Source organism: Megachile rotundata, chromosome 11, assembly GCF_050947335.1.
Source record: "Megachile rotundata isolate GNS110a chromosome 11, iyMegRotu1, whole genome shotgun sequence".
Lineage (NCBI taxonomy): Eukaryota > Metazoa > Arthropoda > Insecta > Hymenoptera > Megachilidae > Megachile > Megachile rotundata.
The window spans coordinates 15,548,029-15,565,670 of record NC_134993.1 but is presented as its reverse complement, the minus strand read 5'-3'; the positions used below and the strand labels follow the sequence as shown (position 1 = coordinate 15,565,670).

General features: G+C 46.1%; 1 protein-coding gene across 18 annotated transcripts in view; it reads right to left on the bottom strand.

The window, feature by feature from the left end:
* Positions 1-17,642, bottom strand: part of p120ctn (adherens junction protein p120) — a 46,421-nt gene that overhangs the window by 13,917 nt on the left and 14,862 nt on the right. For 7 of the 18 annotated variants that reach the window (XM_012290983.2, XM_012290992.2, XM_012290993.2 and 4 more), the window contains exons 2-14: positions 8,647-8,725; positions 8,346-8,411; positions 7,712-7,753; positions 7,506-7,635; positions 5,992-6,274; positions 5,806-5,931; positions 5,568-5,627; positions 4,699-5,321; positions 3,494-3,881; positions 1,810-2,123; positions 1,441-1,744; positions 1,226-1,364; positions 533-656 (exon numbers count right to left, since the gene is read on the bottom strand). In XM_012290983.2, the coding sequence (XP_012146373.1) occupies positions 533-656; positions 1,226-1,364; positions 1,441-1,744; positions 1,810-2,123; positions 3,494-3,881; positions 4,699-5,321; positions 5,568-5,627; positions 5,806-5,931; positions 5,992-6,274; positions 7,506-7,635; positions 7,712-7,753; positions 8,346-8,411; positions 8,647-8,678 (2,631 nt within the window). In that variant the 5' untranslated portion in view covers positions 8,679-8,725. Of the gene's footprint in view, positions 1-532; positions 657-1,225; positions 1,365-1,440; positions 1,745-1,809; positions 2,124-3,493; positions 3,882-4,698; positions 5,322-5,567; positions 5,628-5,805; positions 5,932-5,991; positions 6,275-7,505; positions 7,636-7,711; positions 7,754-8,298; positions 8,412-8,646; positions 8,726-17,642 lie in introns of all 18 variants that reach the window. The other 11 variants (XM_012290984.2, XM_076536988.1, XM_012290991.2 and 8 more) reach the window with 9 other exon arrangements.

Genomic DNA, 17,642 nt, shown 5'->3' with positions numbered 1-17,642 from the left:
CAAGGTCATCTTGTGCCACATGTTAATATCGTCAGGCTTTAATTCGTAAAAGTTTCGGAAGATAACATTTTACTGACCCTAGGCCATGTTGTGAGATGACTCTGTGATCTCGTGACGTGACACGTCCTTGGGAAACAACAGTCGCTTTAATCTGCAGTCTATGATCCAGGCCCTTCTCAAATGAACTCATGATTTACATTATAACTTGTACTATCTCACATATTAGGTTTTAAAAGTTCTAAGTTGGAGGTCCGATAAAGATCCACCATTCAATCTTCCAAATTTACTACAGCAATCAGTGCAGCAACAGCAAGTTGCTTTTGCAGAGTGCAAAGAGTTAAGATGGAAAGGAAGACTCAGTTCGAGCGAAACCTCTGCTGCATTGCGTTCAACGAGACACATGTGGACCGAAAACTAAATCTTGGTAACTGCGAATGAAACGAACTCGACTGTTCTGAACTTACACTTCACCTGAATGGTACGCTCTATTTGGGAGTGTCGGCCAACAGCGCATTTAGTTGTTGTTACTTACTGGCTGATAGATAGTCGGTCGGCCAACGTTGTTCGAATTCATGTTCGCCCTTTGAATCGTTCGATCCTCGTATCTGGTGCTTCCCTGGCTCGCCATGGGTCGGTTCAGTGTGCTGCAATCATAGCTACGGTTCAACGTGAGGGTCGGGGCGTTCGGGACGTTCAAAATTCGGGACTCTGCTTGAAATTACTGAACTGAGTAGAAACGAAGCGGGTACTTAAATAGAAACTGCAGAGTCCGGAACAGAAAAGGACAGGAAATAAAACGATCCGGTTTTAAGAACTTAACCAACTTGCCAATCGACTTAACCTAATTAGTATGTTTAACCAAATAGAACCTTACATAAAAGCTTAGCAAGGTTAACCCTTTGCACTCCTCAATTTCTTTTACCTACCGACTCCTTAATTTACAAAAAATATATCAAGATAAGGGTTCTCAGTAAAATGTATTGTAACAGTGCGAAGTATGTGACAAATACATTTTTCATTTATTATAAATAGCGAATAAATAAACATATATATATTTAACCAATCTATTTATCTGAATTATTTATAAGATCCAAGAGAAATGTGATGCCACACTCGACATAGGAGTGCAAAGGGTTAATGTTGGAGCAAGGTTAACGTAGATTGGCAAGGTAAAAACTAACTGAAAATGCAGCAAATTGAATGGTGGTCGATCAACAGTGTTTACCTATTGGCGTTATTGGGTGAATTAGGCCCTGAATTCCGTGCTGCCACCGTTTTCGTGACGAAATCTTGCTCCTTCCATCCGTGCTTTTTGTAAACGTCCCTCAGTTCTTGATGCTGCCACATGGTGAACAGGACTTGGCCTAAAAATTAAACAGACATCAGTAAAGCTATCAACGTAGTCTGATAGATAGAATCTGAGCCTCATAAGAATCTTGCCTGCGAACTTAAGAACGCGAGGCGTGTACTTCTGGCGTTGCCTGGTGATGTTCATCAGTCTGTCCACACCGCCAGCGTCCAGCAGGGATCTGGAGAACTCTGCGTTCTTTTTGATGACCTCGTTCAGAGTAGCAAGCACCGCTGCGATGGTGTCATCGCTGGTGCCCTGATCGTGCTGGTTATTTCCTGAGGGTAACTTCTGTATCAGGTCACGCATCGCGTACTTTCCTATTAACTCTTTGTTGCGTTGGTCTATCGCGAGGTTCCTGAGTGCCGTGGCCACCGCGCAGACCACACGATCCACCTAAATCCAGAATCACTTAGTCCACGTGCAAACTTTCGTAAGTTTAAGATTGAGATTAGACGTACCTCCATTCGCAGCAGCTCGACAAGGATAGGAAGACCTTTTTCCTTACGAACAGCTGCACGAATCTCGATGCTAGGCTGCCAGTAGCAGGCGGCGAGATTCTGGAGGGCTCCAGCAGCCGCCTCGAGCGTTTCTGGGTTCGAACAGGTGTGCAGAAGTTTCAGATAGGATTGCACCACTTCTGGCTGCCAAAGAAGCTCCATGCCTCTGACAGGCTCTGTTCTGGGGCTGGTTGTTCTCGACGCGGTGGTCTCCTTCTGAACGGGCTGACCGTCCTTCTTCTTTTTGCTGCCGCCAAAGCATCCCAAGTTTTCACCTGTGTAACAGTAATCAGGAGAACGGAGATTAAACAAGATGGAAGATAAAAGATAGCTTGATACATTCAAATTTTCCTGAACCTTTCACAGTCCAAATGTCCGAACTATAACTGAACAAGTGGACCATAAAAGATTGAAATAGCAAACTCCTGATAGAGTATTCATGTTTTAATGCTACTCTACTAAGGCCTGAAATATAGCGCAGAGCGTTAGAGCATAAAGATGCAAGCGAAGGATGCCCAGGCATGAGATTCAATTATGCACTACTGAAATTAACCATAATGCTTCAGCGGGAACGTACGTGTGTTCTGTACGTGTCTCTATCGAATGTAAACGTGATTTTTGTCTCTTAAGTTATCTACGGAATCAAATATTGAAACAGTGATTCGGACGATGACGTGTCCGAAAACTTCCACGGAATGTTCGAAGCGAGGCATGCACCGAAAGAAAAAGGAACGGTGTGAACTAAATTAGCGATGTTATTACAAGAATGTCTTACCTTGACATAAACTGTACGCTAAAAAGATTGAAACACATTTTAATTCATGCTAAAACTAGGAAGGACTGTTTTTGTTTTTTGTTCTAAATTTAACGCGGTTTCAAAAGGAGGTCTATGTAAAAGAAAGATGGACACCGAGAACAGAAAATGTGTCAGTGTTTATCGGTGTTTTGCAAAGTCAATTCTGTCCATCGAACGTATAAGCTTCTTCAGACAAACGTAAGCATCGCAACGAACGTTCGGTGTGCACGGGTGTGGAATCATTTTCATAGATTTAATATACACAGGGTCGTCTACTAGCCCTAATTACTACTTTGCGCGTCTCACAGATATATGGAACCCGGAATATATATACAAGTATACTGTACAATACTGTTGCCAAGCGAATGTCAATTACACTGTCCTTTCAGTCACGACTTTATCCTCAGACTGTCAGCCTATGACTAAATATCGATCCTACTATTCGTAGAACCAATTTTCATCGCGTTACAGTTCAACCTACTCTATGTAGAACAAGTAGCAACTCGGTTGTGACTGCGATAATTTAGCGCTACCTTTCGTGGAAGTACAGGGTGTTTCAAAAGAGGAGCTTCCACCATTATTTTTTCTCACAAAATCATCCCTTTTGGAACACCCTGTATATTACAGTCGCTCGAGAAGTCTGAGTAACTTCGTATCTTATCACCGTCTCGGAGCATCGTGAACCGCTTATCATCCAGCGCACACACAATTCGGCTGCATGCGTGTCGCCACATGCCCACTGACTAGGAAACCCGTGTTTACCATCGCAAAGAGAAAGAGAGAGACAGGGCAGGAAAAGAGGAACACTCTCATTCTCGGAATGCAATGGCCGCTTCCGACAGCCCTCACCTTTGGCTGGTGCCGCTACCCTGTTCTGCACCGTCGACTGAATCGGATGCTTGTCGTAGTTCGGGTCCTCCACCTCCTGACACCGGTAGCTCAGGTTTCGTAGGATGCACACGCAGTTCTCCACTATCTTGTTGCCGATGTTCGACTTCTCTATGGCGGACCGCACCACGTACAGCAAGGCGTCCACCAGACCCTCGCATTCTCGTAGCTTCTTCCTCGCGTACTCTCCGGCGCTGGAGACGTTTCTTAGAACCCCAGAGGCGTTTCTGAATACTGTCGACCAGCAGGTCTCCCCGCTGGAGGAGCTGGGGTCCCAGCCACTGTGCGGTATGATTATGTTGTTCACCACCATCGTTACACCGTCGTCGATGATGGACTTCTTGAGATCCTGCAAAAGGAATAGGATTAGTCGCTTCGATTTTTAGATTAAGTTAGTATGAGAGACTGTAGACCCTCTTTAGGATCTTCCTGAGTTCTGGACTCTTCATGGGTCCACATTAATCCCTATCTAAAGGAAGGCAGTCTACCAGAATGTATAAAGAGTTTGGATGATAATGTGGACTCCTTAGGATCAGCCTGGGTCCTGGACTCTCCATGGGTCCACATTAATCCCTATCTAAAGGAAAGTAGCTTACTAGAATGTATAAAAAGTTTGGATGATAATGTAGACCCTCTTTAGGATCATCCTAGGTCCTGGACTCTCCATGGGTCCACATTAATCCCTATCTAAAGGAAGGTAGCTTACTAGAATGTATAAAAAGTTTGGATGATAATGTAGACCCTCTTTAGGATCCTCCTGGGTCCTGGACTCTCCATGGGTCCACATTAATCCCTATCTAAAAGAAGGTAGCCTATCAGAGTGTATAAAGAATCTGAATGTTAATGTAGACCCTCTTTAGGATCATCTGGGTTCTAGACTCTTCATGGGTCCACATTAATCCCTATCTAACAGAAGGTAGCCTACGAGAATGTATAAAGATTTTGGATGATAATGTGGACTCTTTAGGATCCTCCTGGGTCCCGGACTGTCCATGGGTCCACATTAATCCCTATCTAAAGGAAGGCAGTCTACCAGAATGTATAAAGCGTTTGTATAACAATGTACGATTTAGTGGCACTCAAAGCAACAAGGTACAAGTACCTTGGGTGTTGCCTCAAGTACACTTACTGCTTTGCATAAAGTACGGCGATCATAAGTAGCTCACCTCGCAGGAGGACAGGTTCCACAGCACCCCGGTAACCAGCTCCTTAACGTCCGCGTCGGACGTCCTGCGTAACAGATTGATCAGAGCCGGTACCCCGCCAGCGTTCTTGATGGCCCTCTTGTTCTCGTCGTTCTGTCTTCCGTAGGACAGATTCCTGAGCGCTCCGCAAGCGTTCCTGTACACGTCCGGATTATCGTGATCCAAGAGCTGCACCAGCGGCGGTATTCCTCCGAGACTTCGCGTCTTCTGTTTGTTAGGGTCGTCCATGTAGCAGAGGTGCTGCAGATAGGCCGCGGCGTTGGCCTTGATTATGTTGTTGGGATTGCTGAGGAAGCCTATCACCTCGGAGAGGTTCGGGTCCCTCCATCTCATGGACTTCTGGTCGTCGTCGAGGGGGCTGGCCATGCCGGGCACGACTGGATGCCGGGACTGTAGCCGTTGAAGGTGTACCTCGTCCTCGAATATGCCTGGTGGGACTCCCGAGGTCAAGGGAACCGGATGGCCCTCGTCGTAGGCGGGTACGTCGCTAGGAACTGCCACTGGACCCACGCCGACGCCAGGGCCGTAGCCAACGGGTCCATAGGGGGACGGAGACACGTAACCGTAGGCCACTTTGTTCTCGTCTGGAAGGGGGATGACGCGTTACCGGAGGAACGCTTCGTCGCGGAACACTCGACTTGTTGGCGTTTCGACGCGATGCGCATAATTCACTCGCATTATCGTTTAGTGGAATATGGAAGTTAAACGAAGATAAACGCCGGACGAGATGAAGCTTACAATGAGAGCGAGAGAAGAAAGAGCGTAGAATGATAGATAGAGCGACAGAGAGAGAGAGGAAGGCGTTAAATAAATTATTGATGTGACCCTACCATGAGGATGCTGAGAGGGTTCGCCGGAGTCATCCATATTCCAAGAGTTGCTGATTTGATCTAGAGGGGACACAAAATAACAAACGAATGTCAGGCATTGGGGATAATTAAAGTGAATTATGCTGCGGCCCGTGCGAACACCGGACGAACAGCCGCGGCTGCAACACGATAGCCAGAGTATCTAGACCCCCAAAAATCGGACCAATCCAGGAATCCGCTGTCCCAAAACACAACGTACCATATTGATCTCCAGGACCCCCAGGACTAGGAGTGATACGATAATGATCTTGCAACGCGGGATTCAGACCTGGATCGATGTCGTTATAACCGCCTTCCACGTACGGTGCCGCCTTGCGCAAGTATTCTGAAAGCACAAAACGTCCTGACAACCACCGTTAAATGAGTGATACCAAAAATAACTCACCATGCGGCGGCGAAGCGCGACTGTGTTCCGAAGGACTGTGAGGACTGTGTGGAGAATGCGAGCGTGGCATGTAGATACCATGAGGTCCCGGATAACCGGGCTGCGGCGGATATCCAAGATATTGCTCGTAATGATCGAAGCCGACCATGTAGGAGTCTGTCGGATACCGGGGATCCGCATGTTGATAGTCCTGGGACATCAACGGCACCGACATGTAGCTCACAGCACCTGGGTCCGGCTCCATGTGCGAAACCTCGCGTACCACCTTTGATACGTTCGTTACCTGGAGACGGTAATGGGGTGACGTTACAAATTTGAGCAACGTGTGATCTAATTTGGGGGGACAGCGGGAGAATGTGTTGTGTGGAGGTGCAATATGTGGTGGTACTATGTTCGGCGGTTTGAATGTGTAGTGATTCGTGGGGATAGCGTAGTACGGTGCGTAGTGAATCTGATGCGTGGGGATACCACGTTTGGCGATTTGGGGACGCGGGGAATCCAATCCGTAGGAATACCACGCGTGGTAATACCAAGCTCTGCGATTTGGACGCGTGGGGAGCCCAACCCGTCGGGATTCCAACCCGTGGGGATACCACGCGTGGGGATACCAAGCTCAGCGATTTGGACGCGTGGGGAGTCCAACCCGTCGGGATTCCAACGCGTGGGGATACCACGCGTGGTGATATCAAGCTTAGCGCTTTGGACGCGTGGGGATTCCAACGCGTGGGTATACCACGCGTGGTGATACCAAGCTCAGCAATTTGAACGCGTGGAGAGTCCAACCCGTCGGGATTCCAACCCGTGGGGATACCACGCGTGGTGATACCAAGCTCAGCGCTTTGGACGCGTGGGGATTCCAACCCGTGGGGATACCACGCGTGGTGACACCAAGCTCAGCAATTTGGACGCGTGGGGAGTCCAACCCGTGGGGATACCACGCGTGGGGATACCACGCGTGGGGATACCAAGCCCAGCAATTTGAACGCGTGGGGAGTCCAACCCGTGGGGATACCACGCGTGGGGATACCAAGCCCAGCAATTTGGACGCGTGGGGAGTCCAACCCGTGGGAATACCACGCGTGGTGACACCAAGCTCTGCGATTTGGACGCGTGGGGAGTCCAACCCGTGGGTCTACCACGCGTGGCGATACCAGCTCAGCGATTTGGACATGTGGGGAGTCCAACCCGTGGAGCTACCACGCGTGATAATACCAAGCTCAGCGATTTCAACATATAGTGATTGCAACCCGTGGGGATACCACTCGGTGGCAATACGACGCACAGCAAATCTAATGCGTGACGATACAACACGTGGTGATACAACGCTCAGCGATTTAAACGCATAGTGAGTGCAATCCATGAAGACACCACGCGTAGCGAATTTAACGGGTAACAATACGCTGCGTAGCGAATGTAATGCGTGCGATACAACGCATAGAGAGTCCCATGATCTGTGGTCCAAGGAGTGTGGCGAAAAAGGATGCTTGAGAGTAAAATTGGAAACGAATCCTCACTTGTTGAGTGGTTTGTTGCTTATGGCTCCGGATGAGTAATGGATCCTCCTGGACAGACAAATGGGACGAATGCAACGAATGGGTGTCCGCCTGGCCGTTACTTCCGTGGTAATCTGCATCACTCTGTCCGCTGCAAAACGTCGAGGAAATAATGATCAATTAGAGGGAAACGAGCTATTGGGGTTTTTATTTGTTCGATGGCTTACGTATATTGCGGCATGTCGGGGCCCTTCTCCTGGAGAACGCGTCTGGAAAAGTATAATTGGAAAATCACCGAGATGTTAGACACGTCACGGGAACAAACAAGAAATTATTGATCTAAATGGCACGGATGAACAAATCTGTTTGGAGGATGGAGGTAATGGAAAGCGATGAAAATGAAGCGGTGCATCCAGAAATCTAACGATGCCTAACTACTCGTCACTTTCAGACATGCTTAACACACGGACGTTAAGACACACACGCTGGTTAGTGCGGTTGAAGTTATTCATTCTGAGTGTCATGTGTACGTTTCTGGAGCGGAAATCGATGAAACTATGCCAACTATCTTTTTCGATCGAATAAAACAATCTACTGTTTCGATAATTGTTTTCTAACCTTCGTAGACACTTTCCAACTGGGTCGATCCAACCGAGTTGTTCCAACTGTTCAGGTCAATTTTAAAATGGCAGAAAGAAATTTGGAAGTTTGTGAACCCAGAAGTTTTCGAGCGAAAAAGAGTTGGAATTCGCTCGAAGCTTTTCGAGGATGAATGATTAGCAATGATAACGATTGCGATGAATAGTACACTCACGTTCAGAATGACTAACCTCTGTCGGTTGATTAAGTCATGTTAGTCACCTCTGCGTGATCTCAGTGTGCGTTATGCTGTGCTCTTGTCTCTGCTCGATCCGACGATTCACCAGGCTGACATTAACAATTTCGCAGACGATTAATTAAAATTCGTGGTTCAACGTTTCCTAACTCAAATGTCTCATCTGAATTACTGATGCAGTCAGTAACTGTCTTTTTCGTTCATTGAGTTAGAAATTCTGTATAGCCAATGTGTGAACAGGGTGTTGCCAATTAGAGAGGAAAGCAGAATTTGGCGAGAGCAAAGAGGGGGATTGATTGGTCAGTTCGAGTAGAGAAAGACACTTACAGACAGGAGTCAACCAGCTGATTATTTGACATACCAGCTGATTCTTCGTCTCTTGCTGCTCAGCAGTCGATGACGTCCCCTGAAACACAAACAAAATTAATATAGACTACATGTGACTACATCTGACAGCATGTAACTTCATGTGACTACATGTGACTACATGTGACTTCATATGAGTACATGTGACTACATGTGACTACATGTGACTTCATGTGAGTACATGTGGCTACATGTGACTACATGTGACTTCATGTGAGTACATGTGAGTACATGTGACTATATGTGATTATATGTGAGTACATGTGACTACATGTGACTATATGTGATTACATATGACTACATGTGACTACATGTGACTACATGTGAGTACATGTGACTATATGTGATTACATATGACTACATGTGACTACATGTGAGTACATGTGACTACATGTGACTTCATGTGAGTACATGTGACTTCATGTGAGTACATGTGACTACATGTGACTTCATGTGACTTCATATAACTACATGTGACTACGTGTGACTTCATGTGCCTACATGTGACTACATGTGACTACATGTGACTTCATGTGACTTCATGTGACTGTATTTGACTTCATGTGACTGCATAACTACAGCAGTAAGGTATAAATCTCTACAGACAAGTAAAATATGGACCACAAACGCTTAAAACGTTAATTGTGATCTCTTCGATTAACATCCCTCTTTTTTCAATCTAAGTCGTTAATTAATTTTATCACTTTCGCATAGGCAGGGCGGTTAACCGTAGCAAAGCGTATCACTCTGCTATCGCGTATAATCACATCATTAAAAAAAAAAGTATAAAAGAAAAACGAACAAAAGAGTTTAATTGATTTGTCGCCTCGCCGCTCTTTTTATCGCCCGTTTCGATTACCCCTCCTTCAGTTCTCGAACACGTACGTGAACGGAGGAGAGAGAGTAGTTCGCTAACGAATTCACCTAACGCAACTACGATGCCTGAATTTTGCAGGGACGAGCCTCCTAAAAGGATTCCTGCTTGTTCGACTATAGTTCCCGCCGGCTGGAATTCTATCCAACTAACGAACTTCGTTTCCACTTATTGTCCCTACGGTTGTTCTTTTTTCAGGCGGGATAATCGTCTTGCCTGATAGAAAACCATTCACTGCTAACAACTATTTCCGGGCTGCGAAAATCAGCCACGAGTGTAACGTTATGGCACGAAAAGAGTCAAGTTTGTGAAAGGGGAGAGTGCATTTACATATTACTGTTTGTAAGTATAGATATAGCACTTGGATAGAATAGGCTACACTGTGAGAATGGAGAGACGTGTCCTTTCAACGATAGGAACCTTCGATGATGGGTCCTTGGAAGGAACCTTGAAGTGATGAGGTCTCCTGTGATGGATGCATCCATCGGAGCCTTCCACCTATGGCACTTTTCAGTGCAGAAGCCTTCCATCAATAAAGCCACTCAAGAAGGTCTTCCAGTGGAAGAAAGTGCTACGATGGCAACAGCTGGGATGGGATCTGCCACTGGTAGTACCTGCCACTTGTAGGGCTAGGAGTGATGGAATCTACTAGTGATGGGACGTAGCAGTGATGGGACCTAGTAGTGATGGGATCTAGCAGTGATGGGACGTAGCAGTGATGGGACGTAGCAGTGATGGGACGTAGCAGTGATGGGACCTAGCAGTGATGGGGCCTAGCAGTGATGGGACGTAGCAGTGATGGGACCCAGTAGTGATGGGACCTAGTAATGATGGGACCTACCAGTGATGGGACCTAGCAGTGATAGGGCCTAGCAGTGATGGGACCTAGCAGTGATGGGACCCAGTAGTGATGGGACCTAGTAATGATGGGACCTACCAGTGATGGGACCTAGCAGTGATGGGGCCTAGCAGTGATGGGACCTAGCAGTGATGGGATCTACCAGTGATGGGACTTAGCAGTGATAGGACCTAGCAGTGATGGGATCTACCAGTGATGGGGCCTAGCAGTGATAGGACCTAGGAGTAATGGGATCCACCAGTGATGGGACCTAGCAGTGATGGGATCTACCAGTGATGGGGCCTAGCAGTGATGGGACCTAGCAGTGATGGAACCTAGCAGTGATGGGATCTACCAGTGATGGGACCTAGCAGTGATGGGATCTACCAGTGATGGGGCCTAGCAGTGATGGGACCTAGCAGTGATGGGACCTAGCACTGATGGGACCTAGCAGTGATGGGATTTACCAGTGATGGAATCTACCAGTGATGGGATCTAACAGTGATGGGATCTAGCAGTGATTGAACCTCCCAGTAACGTCACTTGTCACTGACAGCACCTGCCATTTATGGAAACAGCACGAATATCATCTAGCAGTTATGAGAGCTATCACACTTAACAGTGATAGGATCTACTGAACGCATCACAGATAGAACATACATCGATAGAATCAACTGATGTAGCTCCCACTAGTAAGACCATTCATCAAATAAGCCCGCAGAGTGATGCACAAACAAGACTTGTCACCAGTAGAATCCTAAGTAAGCTAACATGCCATAAGCTTTCATTTAGGTATTCTCTCAGTTAGGTACATATGCACATGCACTTCCGGTACCGTGATACGATGTACGTGTCTATATAGATGTAATCGTATATTCATACGGCACTGTACAAATAAAGGCACTCTGTCTTTTCGAGTAATAATTGCGTTAACGTCGATTAGGAACGGTAGCCCGGTGACATCGATTTCTTTCCTCGAGCAAGCTGAATATTCCAGGTCGAAAGAAATTCCCTTTTACCATCCATTCTTAGGAAGGAAGAGCTCTACGGATTCTCACGTTATTTGCCGTAGTCATCACTTTCTTCTTCTTTTGTTTTTACGTTCAGCTCTTCGGTTGAATTCGACCACGTGCCCTTAATAATTCCATCAGGAATCTGGAACTTCTGACTCGCGTTTGTTCGAGATAAACGAAGAAGATGAATTGAAACATATTCGAGCAGGTACAAGTAGATTGTGAAGGATGATTTGATTGGGTGGAAGGTTATTCACCTCGGGCTGATACAGGATGTCTCAAACGTGCTACGAAAACTGTTGATTTTGCTATCTGTGATTTTATCTGCGGGGGAAAAGTACACTTTACTCTTGTTCGAGTCGTGGGAGACTGAGAGACTAATTGATGCGATGACAAACCGCAAGGTTGATCAACTAAATAGCTGCTGATCAGATATCTCGGTAGCCTAATGCCGCAGCCACGCTGGAGATAAACAAGCGTGGCTACGGCTTAATGGTGGCATGTACGAACCACAAGAATTGAACAGTAAAATATTTGTTGCATGATGACGTGTCTCAGTAGCCTAAAGCCGCATCCACGATGGAGGTAACAAACCAGCGTGTCTGCGACTTAATAGTGACTTGTACAAACTGCAAGATTGAACAGTGAAATATCTGTTACATGATGACGTGTCTCAGTAGCCTAAAGCCGCATCCACGCTGGAGGTAACAAACAAGTGTGGCTACGGCTTAATGGTGGCAAACCACAAGATTGAAGAGTGAAATATGTATTGCATAACCACATATCTCAGTAGCCTAAAGCCCCATCCACGCTGGAGAAAACAATCAAGCGTGGCTGCGGCTTAAGGTCGAAGCTGCTCAAGAGATAAACCAATTTTGAACCGTATCTCAAAAACCAGCACTCCAATCGCAAAGCAGTAAAGGACTTTCCGATTTCTTTTGACTCAAAGAATCTACAGGAAGCACGCATACCACCCGAGACAAAAGCATTTCGCCGATATCGTCATACAAACCGCAATTACGTTATTGGCAATAAGATATGCGATCTGAGGGTAGGAATAAAAGAGAGGAGGCGGAGCTGACGCGTTCCAGGGCACGCGTTTAACATACTTGCTTTGAATGCGTAATTTTCAACGAGCAGCAGAGGGAAGGAAGAGGGAGTCTTATAAAAGACATTCCACGTCGTTTACCCAGTGAAAAAAATCGACCAACCATTAATCTCTTCGACATATCGCCGGGAATATTTTAAGATAAAGGAAGATATTAACGTCTTTGATGCACAGCGAGCCTTCAGTGACTATTGTAATCGCTGATAGGAGGGTTCACGCGTTCGGGGAAGTTTCGAAAAATCTAGGACAACGTCGCTGTGGGGCCTGTCCCGTAACAGTGTCTGGCGTATTAGATTTTTTGCACGTCAGGACGAATTCATAGCGGGCCTGGGAGCCTTTAGCTACGAAGCGGGAATATCCCGACGGCGACGCTGCTCCACAATCGCGACGCTGATTTTCCTCCTCGGAAATTTTACCCAGGAGTTCCTACTCCACAGGACTTTTTCACGAATGCAAAATATAAAGCATAGGAAATCGAAACTGTATTGTAAGGGAAGTAGGCTAGGTAATACTAGGTGTGCTCATATTTGGAGTCTCACAGTCGAGATCTGAAAAGATGGCGAATGTAGATTTGGAACCATCCAGTAGAGGGATCTGTCACTGGTAGTACCTGCCACTTATAGGGCTACGAGTGATGGAATCTACCTGTGATGGGACCTACTAGTGATGGGAAATAGCGGTGATGAGATCTAGCAGTGATGGGACGTAGTAGTGATGGGATCTAGCAGTGATGGAACCTAGTAGTGATGGGATCTACCAGTGATGGGGTCTAGCAGTGATGGGACGTAGCAGTGATGGGACCCAGCAGTGATGGGACGTAGTAGTGATGGGATCTAGCAGTGATGGGACCTAGCAGTGATGGGACGTAGCAGTGATGGGACCCAGCAGTGATGGGACGTAGCAGTGATGGGACCCAGCAGTGATGGGACGTAGCAGTGATGGGACCTAGCAGTGATGGGACGTAGTAGTGATGGGATCTAGCAGTGATGGGACCTAGCAGTGATGGGACGTAGCAGTGATGGGACCTAGCAGTGATGGGATCTACCAGTGATGGGATCTACCAGTGATGGGACCTACCAGTGATGGGATCTACCAGTGATGGGACCTAGCAGTGATGGGATCTAGCAGTGATGGGACGTAGTAGTGATGGGATCTAGCAGTGATGGGACCTACCAGTGATGGGACCTACCAGTGATGGGATCTACCAGTGATGGGACCTAGCAGTGATGGGATCTAGCAGTGATGGGACGTAGTAGTGATGGGATCTAGCAGTGATGGGACCTAGCAGTGATGGGACCTAGCAGTGATGGGACCTAGCAGTGATAGGACCTAGCAATGATGGGACCTACCAGTGATGGGATCTAGCAATGATGGGACCTAGCAGTGATGGGATCTACCAGTGATGGGGTCTAGCAGTGATGGGGTCTAGCAGTGATGAGGCCTAGCAGTGATGGGACCTACCAGTGACCTCCCATCTACATTTGGACGTTTCGATAATGTCATAGACAAGTAGCGAAGGTTTGAATGGGGGTCTGGCACGTTCCCATGTAAGATTAAGCGAGAACTAATTAAGGCCGTGGTCAGCGCGGTAACTGGAAGCTCGCGCTGCAGCAAATTAACGTCTACGAAATCCTCTTTTCCTATGGGAAAACACCTGAACTGTGGTCCCTGTACGAAACAAAACGGAATACAATTAAGTTGTTTCTTGCGGATTAAGTTTGCGGGAAAAATGATGGATGATCGTTGGCGGGAATCTGGCTAACGAATCATCGATTTTGCATAACCAAACGAGCGCTCGTCGCGCGAGTAACGCGTTTAACGAGACTGATCCTCTTTGCCGCGGATCTCGTTTTAATTGGCTCGTTTTTCGTCGTGCGGCAAACAGCGACGATATCGCGATGGTAATTAACGGATCCACGGGATCCGTCGCGGTTTTAGGCGTGGACTGCCATGTTTTATTTTTCAGGAAGTCTAGTTGGAGCGAAATATAGGCGCGCTCGTTAGAGCTAAATCCAGGATCTCTGTAAACGAGTTTCCCTCGTCTTGAGAGGCTGTTTCTTCGTGCAAACGTTCTTTACCGCCACTCGTGCTCTCCTTCGCTACCGTGTTTCAAACATACCTTTTAATTATTAAACGCTCGGCGAATGCGAGAAATAATTGATCGGGCTTCCGCTGTACAATTTAGAAGAACGTTCGAGTTGTCCGATAAAGCTTCGTTGGCTGACACACTTATCGATACACTCGAAGCGAGACTAAACAACGCTTAGCTCGATAACGGAGAATTTATCCGTAGCGTACACACAACCGTTTGATTCAGAGTGGGTTACTCGACACGATGGAGAGGGATCGAGTACTTTGCCAAAGGAATTGTACTCGTAACAGATGTTATTCATTGACCTTCGTGTTTATGGTCATACGAGCGTCACTTATGAAGACTCGTACGGATTCAAACGCTCAATTATGGTAGATTATGTTCAAAATTTCATCTGTGTTCTCTGTGTCAAAGTATAAGTATGCTCTTTAAATCTCCCAATCTGCCACATTGAAACAATTGAAAATTGTATCCAATACTGTTTTAATTTTTAATAAATTTTGCCAAGTACTTTCATAGTATGTTACATTTATTTTCCACATATCCATAATGCCACACTGACTGCCATATTGAAACAATTGAAAATTGCATCCAGTAGTGTTTTAATTTTTAATAAATTTTGCCAAGTACTTTCACAGTATCTTACATTTATTTTCCACATATCCATAATGCCACACTGACTGCCACACTGAAGCAATTGAAAATTGCATCCAGTAGTGCTTTAATTTTTAACAAATTTTTCCAAGTATTTGTACAATATCTTACATTTATTTTTCATATAATTTTTTATTAGGAAAATGAACAAATTTTGAATACATATGTCACATCATTTAATACATATGTTAAGCTTAGAAGCTTAAGTGTCAGCCATATATGTGTGACAGTCAACATTAAACAACCTCAAGTCCCGCTTGCATAATCTCTGTTGTCCTAAGTGCCACTGGCCTATAAATACCGCAGTCACTTCCTTAATTGTCCAAGTTTCTAACAGCCAGAAAACTTGACACTTGGAAAGGTTCTCTGAATTTTGCAGTGAGTCTAACAACGAATTCTTCCTCCAGATTTACAGCTACATATTTGCTCGGGCCGAGATAACGAGATAAGGAGGCTTTGTCGAAAGGTACAGGGTCGAAAAGAGACTCGCACCTGAAATCGCAGCGGAAGTCAGCATCTAGATTAAAGCGAGGGTCACTCGACGAGTGGCCTTGAGCGAGCAATTGATTTTGCACGGGCTATAAAAGCGCTCGGTCGAAACGTGACACTCGTTGAACGTCGGAATTCTGACGAGGGTTATTATCTTCCCAGAGATACAAGAAAGGCGTAGAAGAAACTTGGTCAACGAAGAAATTCGCTAGGAGCTAGCTATTAGCACTCGGGATTCAATTTGCGGTTCTCGAGCGCAACAAACGATCGAGACGATAAGAACGCTTTAAGCACGTACAGCTTTTGCTTCTCGACTGAAAAAGGGTTGAACGTTACGTTTCCCAATCACTCGAGAAATCAAAGAAACGCAGGAACAAAGGGGTAGGGAAAAAGCTGGCAGCGATCGATCGAACACGTTTCGAGGAGCCCTGTAAGTACGATCTCGTACGGCTCTTTCGAGGAAGGGGATAGATTGAGTTCGTGCTAGGCGATACCATCAATCAATCCCACGTCCCACAAACTATTTCTGGATCGATCGAGAGCCTCGTTGGGTTCGACGCGTTTCTCGATACTCTCCGGTTGTCGCGGTGTCGGTTCTACCCGCTGGTGATCGTGGTCCGAGCCAGATAGGAACGTCTGGCATCCGCCGAACAGAATTTCCAGGCGAAATCAATCGTCGAAGAGTAAGTTCGCCGATAAAGAAGCTCCTGAATCGTCCGGGCAGAAACGGGAACGTTTCGCGGGCTCGAACAATGCGTTCGAATCGGTGCCGTGACTAAGCGACCTTCGCTTCGCTGCAAAACTCGATACGAGGACAACCATTCACCGCACGAGCTCGCGCGACCATGCCAACCGGGGATTTAGTTAAATTTCCTTTAATTGGATCGAACGGGTTTCCTCGGTTAATCCTTTCTCTACAAGAAAAAAGCCAGCGTTCTTTCTTTCAAGATCATGTAATATTACGCGCTTGGGACTCGAACTTCCCGCCAGATTTCCTCAAAAAAGATCTCTTCATATCTCGCGGAGGAAAGTGTCCTACAGTTTCGTGTTTTGTGCACAAAATGGCGGACGACGAAGTAGCACACCTTATTTTTGGTCCATTTGCATTTGGACGTCCACTATTTACCACATTTACTGTCGTTTATAATTTGTTATAATTATGTGCTACAAATTCTGAAGATAGGTCGGTGGTCCAATGATTAAAGCAACGGGTTTCCTCGATTAATCCTTTCTCTGCAAGAAAAAAGCTTACACCCAGCATTCTTTCAAGATCATCTTATATTACGCGCTTGGGACTCAAACTTCGAACCAGGTCTTCTCGAAAAGTACGGAAGATAGCTCTGTTCATATCTTGTGGAGGAAAGTGTCCTACAGTTTCGTGTTTTGTGCACAAAATGGCGGACGACAAAATAGCACACCTTACTTAAACTTTGTGGTCCATTTACTTTGTATTTGCTTATGTATTTTACTTACGTATTTGGACCAATAAATGCAACTCCATTTACGTCCACTATTTACCACATTTATTGTCGTTTATAATTTGTTATAACCATGTGCTACAAACAGGGATTTCAATTCTGAAGATACATGTTGGCTCAATGATCAAAGCAATCGCCTTAACAAAATCAACAACTACCGTGAACGAATACCGAGTTAGGAAAACGTAGATTTAATTTCAAATATGGCGGAACATAGGTTTAATCGAATTTCCAGGAAAATCGTTTTCCTGTATCGTAAACAATCCCAAGAGTCGCCCAACCTGTGCTACCTGTCGCTGGCTTGACGAGCCAATAAAGCGGAGCTGGTCGGAGCTCGAGGGACAAGGGGACAGGAAGAACGGACGAGGAGACAAAAATTAAGTCACGCTACCAGTTCTCCGCGAGGCACGA